The sequence below is a fragment of the Bombyx mori genome, chromosome 13, assembly GCF_030269925.1.
Source record: "Bombyx mori chromosome 13, ASM3026992v2".
NCBI lineage: Eukaryota > Metazoa > Arthropoda > Insecta > Lepidoptera > Bombycidae > Bombyx > Bombyx mori.
The window spans coordinates 5,397,015-5,404,166 of NC_085119.1; the positions used below are offsets into that span (position 1 = coordinate 5,397,015).

The 7,152-nt window shown below is 34.4% G+C and overlaps 2 protein-coding genes across 2 annotated transcripts; one reads left to right on the forward strand and one right to left on the reverse strand.

The window, feature by feature from the left end:
• Positions 1-631: 631 nt before the first annotated feature.
• On the reverse strand, positions 632-4,344 carry LOC101741391 (transcriptional adapter 1). The gene is made up of 3 exons (XM_004927890.5): positions 3,453-4,344; positions 2,574-2,938; positions 632-1,994 (listed from the first exon to the last, which is right to left on the reverse strand). The coding sequence occupies exons 1-3, from the start codon at positions 3,846-3,848 to the stop codon at positions 1,844-1,846; spliced, it is 912 nt and encodes a 303-aa protein (XP_004927947.1). The 5' UTR covers positions 3,849-4,344; the 3' UTR covers positions 632-1,843.
• Positions 4,345-5,121: 777 nt separating this feature from the next.
• Positions 5,122-6,300, forward strand: LOC101741251 (39S ribosomal protein L27, mitochondrial). The gene is given in 3 exon segments (NM_001309613.1): positions 5,122-5,262; positions 5,332-5,495; positions 5,949-6,300. Coding segments are annotated over 3 exon segments (420 nt in total). The 5' UTR covers positions 5,122-5,210; the 3' UTR covers positions 6,153-6,300.
• The last annotated feature ends 852 nt before the right edge of the window (positions 6,301-7,152 follow it).

The window sequence follows — 7,152 nt, forward strand, 5'->3', positions numbered from 1 at the left end:
AAAATGGAACGAGGGCAGACCATCTATCTATACCATATTAAGTGTATAATCTATGATCTATACTTCAGTGGGGCGGACGTAACTACCGGTAGGTGGCACTTTTTTGACTTCCACGACAAAAGACGTACACGAACCAGACGACAAAGGAACGAATTGACCGTTCTCATCTATACATATAAATAAAATTGGAGTGTATGTTTGTAATATTGAAATAATCGCTTTTTATTGCATGCATATGAATATATATACGGTACACACACCAAAATAGAATTTTTTACAATTTTTGTCTGTCTGTAAGTTTGTTCCGCCTATCTCTGTAACGGTTGGACCGATTTTGGCGAGACTTTCACTGATAGGTAGCTGATGATGTAAGTAGTAACTTAGGCTACTTTTTTAGACTAGCTTCGCCCCGCGGCTTCACCGGTACGAGAATAACAGCACGTAACATCGCGGGACTCAGCTATCAATAATAAAATTTAGTGTTTCCGAAGCGAAGCGAGGGCGGGTCGCTAGTATGTACATAAAATAGACGACGAAAGAACTAACCGACCTACCAATACATCTTTTAGTTACATTAAGTTGCATGTCGTGACTTTAGCAATATATTAGGCTGATAATAAAGACAACTAGATGCTATAATAATAAAAGATTTTATTACCATATGACATGTAATCATAGTCTACATAATGACTCCCTTAAAATTACAGATATAACTGGTACATGCACAGATATAGCATATTTTCATGTGTATACTCCATAATTGAGACCTGTTTTCTCAATCTTGGTAGCGATATTAATGTTGTAATGGTCTCAGGTAACCATCCAACAACATTTAGTACTATCTACCAAATAAGAGTAATGAAAAAAGTTAAAATTTAACACATTCGATCTTTGTTAAATAAAACAACCTTACAAGTGGTGCAATTAAAGTCTTAAGTCTCAACATCTTTATGAGATCTCTTCCGCTTGAAATTTGAATGAATTTTTGATATTATTTAAACTAGTAAAGTGTACACTAGAGAGACAATATCAATAATACACATGCACCAGTGAGAAGGTTGTATACAGTCGGCATCATTGCGCCACTTCGAAAAGGCGACATGAAAACTCTCTTGTCGTGGCCGCCGGTAATTACATACCCGATCCTGTGGACCGAATGTAAACAGCCGACGTCGCCCTAAACACGTCATTACAGATCCTCCCGATCCATTAACAGTGCTTTTAGGCACCACAAGCACCGGTCACCGTCTTCGTCGAACCCGTCGCTTGCGACGAAGGGCTCGACGAATGAATTAACCCATTGACACAGCCCACTGAGTTTTTCGCCGGATCTACTCAGTGGGTTGCGTTTCCGATCCGGTGGTAGATTTTTTTTATTTTTTATTGCTTAGATGGGTGGACGAGCTCACAGCCCACCTAGTGTTAAGTGGTTACTGGAGCCCATAGACATCTACAACGTAAATGCGCCACCCACCTTGAGATATAAGTTCTAAGATCTCAGTATAGTTACAACGGCTACCCCACCCTTCGAACCGAAACGCATTACTGCTTCACGGCGGAAATAGGCGGGGGGGTGGTGGTACCTACCCGTGCGGACTCCCAAGAGGTCCTACCACCAGTACAAAGCACTGCTCTTGCTAGGGCCAGTGTTAGCAACACTCCCGTTCTGAGCCCCGTGAGCTCACCCATACGTTAGGGTGAAGCTGAAATAGCCTCTCAAGGCTATCAGCATAGGTAGAAAAAAAAAAGTTGTCTTCGACCATTCTGTGTGTCAAGCTAATAAAAATGTGTTATTAAACTTAAGTATTATGCAACATCCATTAAGTTACTACATATATTTTTGCTAATAACTAGGATGATTTAACATGACCGATAACCTCTCCATATTGATTGCATAGATTGAATGACATGCAATTATATTTCTGTGTGTCAATAAGGTATTGTAGAATTCATCTATTGTTAGTCTGTCTTCATTTGGTTCTGGATTTGGGGCACTGAAAAAAGGAAAATTGAACTCAATTAGAATTTTTTTATCAGTAGACGTAAAAGAAAACTTTTAGAAACTAGAATGATTAATGTTCTCTAAATTAAAGAAGAAAAATGTTTATTTGCTTATTATTATTTCTGACGCTCAAATAATTTAGTTGTCATAGGTGTAGACTGTTAACTTGTTGTTCATTGATATTTAAAATTTGTGCTAATTACATTCTAATTTAATATAAAATAATAAAATCAATCTAAATCTCTAGATAATAATTGTAGTTCATCACATCTGTAGTACTGCAATAGTGCAATGCTATTAACATTAAATTTTAAATAGTCCTGAAAATTTCCAGTGGGATATAGTGAGCTGTGTGCTTAGTGAGATTTTTAACATTCTCCATTCTTGGTAGTTTTTAATTCTAATTTTGATGCAGTTGGAAGAGAGCTCTTTCCAAACATTCTAACTCCATACAAATTTTTTTTTGTTTATACATGTGATATCTTTTTTAGAAGTGGTATGGTATTGATTTGTTTTGTATACTAATAATATCACTCGATAATTATTTTAAACTATAATATAAAGTTTTTACCTGCAGGCAATTTCAAAAACAGCTGAATGTTCCATTTCATCAATTGTAGGAGGACATCTGGGACCGAGGGAATCCACTCCATCATCTACATTTACCCTTCCCCAACTCTGAGGATCGTATAGTTTGGCTGAGTTTCTCAGCCACATATTCGGCATGTCACCACCAATATCGTACATGAAGTACTTCCCATGAGTTTTGTAGCCTTTCCTTTGTGCTAAAACAGCACTTATTACATTTTTGAGGAAATTCTGTACAGCTACCACTACAATGTCAGCAGCATCGTCATCCGCTCCTTCTAAGCCAAGTTCCCAGGCGGCCAACATGAATCTGCCCACAACTAGAGCATGATCAGGTAGAAATATTTCCTGGAATTATTTGAAAAACTTATTTACCAGCATTAAGTTATTATTGATTAAAAATAACATTTTCATTTTACATAATAGTAGCTTCCGAACCCTTTATTTGAATCAACTTTCAACACTAATTAGTTTTGATCAATACCAGTTGTTGATTACTTTATTATTATTATTATTATATCTTTTTATTGCTTCGATGCTTAGACGAGCTCACAGCCCACCTGGTGTTAAGTGGTTACTGGAGCCCATAGACATCTATAACGTAAATGTGCCACCCACCTTGAGATAAGTTCTAAGGTCTCAGTATAGTTACAACAGCTGCCCCACCCTTCAAACCGAAACGCATTACTGCTTCACGGCAGAAATAGGTGGGGTGGTGGTACCTACCCGTGCGGACTCACAAGAGGTCCTACCACCAGTTTTATTTCATACAGTTCAAGTAATAAGATAATGAAATTTGAATGAAGTAGAAGTATGACAAAAAGGCACTAAACCAGAACAGGTAGGGAAAAGCAATAATTACTTGTGTTGCATATTTGACACCGTCACTGCCAGCTCCAGGTGGTGAATTAGGCGGCAGATACTCAAGTATATCAACTGGTTCAAAGTTACTCTTCTCAGAGGTTCTAGAGCTTCTCTTATGTCTCCGACTGTTTCTGTTGTGTGAATTAGCTTTCTCTTGGGCTATTGTAATCGAAGTTTCTGCTAAGCCTTCAACTTTGTTCAATAATGCTAACAAAAACTCGTTATGGAAATGTACTTGGTCGTTACTTAATAGTTTCCTTGCTTCTCCGTCGAATTCTTCCTTAGTCAGTTTCATACGGAACCACAATTTCATTTGATTGAAATACTTTGTTGACTTTTCACCGAGTACTTCATTTAATTTTCGCCGTGCTATATTTAATGTATCGGAAGCCATTTTTTGTTTGTTTTTAATTTCACTCACTTTTCGTTGTTAAAAATTCATTCACAAAGAAAATTTGTATATGTATTAAGCGCTGTATTTTTTTTTTTTAAGAGATTTTATGACCTGGTAACTAAGACCTTTAAGTCATGTCTTATTTTACTTTAAATTCTTAATTTTATGAAAAATGATAATATGGAGTGAAATGAAATGAAGATGATTAATTTGAGACATTAATCAACTGGGATGAAATTTAATGAAATGAAATGATATGGGATGAAATATAATCGCAGTAAAATGGTGGTCATTTACTGAGATTTTTTCAGTGGACTTTTTGGAGGAACCCGAGAAGTTACGTCCAGCAGCTTTGTTTCATTTTCCCACATTTGTGCACTTTCACAGATATTAAACGGTTAATAAACCACCATTATTACACATTTAAACCTGAAGAAACACTAAATAGACAAAATAAAACAAATCACACAACTTCACTCCTCGCGTTCCCGCCAAAAAGTCTTATGCGCTGTAAACATAATAAAAGTCATAGATTATACACTTAATAAAAAGTAACAATAAGTGTAATTATGTGTTAGGTAAATCATCAAAAGCATTTTTTTTGGTACAATTTTTCCTTATTAGTAAAGGCAAGGGGACCTATGCCCATATAGCCTTCTCTGTTCTATATAATTTCTGAAATTAATCAAAAGCAATATCCATGTTCAAAATACACTTTGAATGCAGTGCTGCCAGGTGAAAAGATGCTGCAATCGTACCACAGCACAAAAAAAGTATTATTCGCACTTAAATATTATTCATCATTTTATTCACTTTTATTAGAAAATTCATAATAAAAAATACTATGAAGATAGTACGTACGTAAATATTATATTATAGTAAGTCACTTTTTTTTTGTATCAATTTTCCATATTCATAAGTTTGATCATCTTAATTGGTTTAAAATCGGCGCAGCTTACAGTGGCTCTTACATTTTCTTTGCCAGTAATGTTCCATTGACAGCTTCGTTAGCTAAACTATTTCTAAGTTTGGTTTAGTGAAGTTGATTTTGCCAGGGTGATTGGGCGAGCGCGTGCTCAGCTAGAAGAGGTAGAATTTGTTTCACAACTGTCCGAGTGTGTTTCTAAAGACATTTGACAGTTCTAGGGTAGATGCCAGTGGTTCCAAATACATTTTTACAGAAAAGACAGACCATTATAATATGAGAATGGACTATATTTCGTTTGCCTATTCACATTCAATGGACGAATCAAACAAATAAAAAATGTCAATGTCAAAAACCTTAATCCAATAAATTTAAAAGATTCAATAAACCATAAATACATAAATAATTGCATAATAGTAAACATATACCGATTAAAAATGTCATTTAACATTTTACTCAAAACATCAGAAAGAGGTATTTTTCTAAAAGGTGTGTATCAGATAGGCCCAACGTTTTAGGTTATGTTTAGAACGAAACTGAAACACATTATTCTTGTAGAGCTTGTCCGGAATGCCAGTAAAAAAACCGGAGGTAGTACGCAGAATACTAATTGTAAAGTAAAACCAAAGCACAGAGGGTGGAAAGTACAAGATGGGCATTTTGTTCAAGCGGGACATATGTTAGCTACGCAAAGAACCACTCGGTTTCATCCAGGATTGAATGTGAGTTGGTTTGCAAGTAATTAACTGATGAAGCTTTTTAATGACATGCTTTAAACTTCAATTTGATGTGGATTAAAATTGTTCATTTTTTTAGTTTTCTAGGAACAGTAATAAGCAATAAAAATGTATTTTACGTTATAATAAGTTTTACCACCCTTATGAAAAGTACCTGCAACTAGAAGTCGCAAATCTATCTTGTAAATTTACTTTATATGCAGACACAGATAAAAAATATATCCCAATTTTGTCTCTCTTTTAATATTACAAAGATACACAGCTTAGGATAAAATTCTTCCAAAACTGCCTTTAAAAATAAATTTTATTTTTAACGCTATTTTATTAGCTTGACCTGTATTTACTGTATCTTCTTCTTTTTTTTTTATATTTTAATTACTGTAAAAATTGTGTTAATAATTTTTTTTGTTTGACTTGCTTAAACTATGTTTCTTTCAGGTTGGTTTTGGTGTTAATGGTACTTTGTTTGCAATGGAGGCTGGAAAAGTAGTTGTCACATGTGAAAAGTTTGATCCAAACTGGGATCACACTTGGGTCCAGAGGATGTACAAAGGGCGCTATGACCAGACCATCTATAAAAAATATTACAATGTTATACCAGAGCCCCAACATCAGAGATTTAAACTTATTGATGAAGTGTAAATAGTTCTGAATAAAGATAGACTTGTTATTAAGAGTTATAGTTTGTTGGTAGTTTTTATAGGAAAATGTGTCATAGTACAATGGTTAAGTCGCAATTTATGTCTGGAGCTATTGAGTAAAAGTAGTAGTAGTAGGACTAAAAAGTAAATTTTTGGTAGAAAAAATTTACTTTTTCAATGTCAAATCTGTAAAGTTTGAAAATAAGTTAATAATTCAATAACGTTTAAGTGAAATTCATAGTAAAATTAAAACCATTTAGCATAAATTTTGAATGAGTAGTAATATTTAATTCATAATTATTTAAAAATTTTGGATTTATCAGTATTTTTCCAATGCAACCACATATTATGTATAATAATACAAAAACATTTCAAAATTTAATAATTTGCATATTTTAAGATTTGGTACTTCGTCGTGGTATATGTGGTGGTATTTTGTCTACCTACAGACCTAGAGTAATGACTCCCTATAGTGGTCGAGCACACGCTACCTATAAAGGTAGAGTATAGGTTACCTACAGAGTAGATTATGGGCTACGTACAGAGGTAGCTGCTAGTAAGTTAGGTAAGCAATGTAATAATAATAAGCTAAACAATAAAAATAAAATAACAAAATAGATTTGAAACAAATTATTGAGACTGATTGACAGTACATATAATAGATACAAGAAATACATGATACTAGAAGTCATGAATTTATATGGATGGAAATTAGATTTGAACATCTAAAAAAAAGAGGCATTGATTTTTATTTTACTTTTTCCCTACCTTTTCGCTGGTTTCGATGGGGCTATTCCAGTTTCGCACGGACGTGACATCGTCTGGCGTATTTCTGTCGCGAAGCTGTCGCGCATAAGATTTGAAGGGTCGAGCGGCCGTTCTATTATATCGTCAAGCAATTAAAAAAAAATCGGTTGTCTGTAAAGTCGGTTTACTGACGATAGTTGAACGTGACAAAGTCATAAGAAAATACTGATGGAATGGTTTCATTTTTCAATTAT

Coding starts and splice junctions, on each gene's coding strand:
- LOC101741391 (XM_004927890.5), bottom strand. CDS start 3,848: ATGGCTTCCGATACATTAAATATAGCACGGCGAAAATTAAATGAAGTA. Junction 2,939..3,452: donor GTGTCAAATATGCAACACAA/GTAATTATTGCT, acceptor AAATAATTCCAG/GAAATATTTCTACCTGATCA. Junction 1,995..2,573: donor GTTTTTGAAATTGCCTGCAG/GTAAAAACTTTA, acceptor TCCTTTTTTCAG/TGCCCCAAATCCAGAACCAA.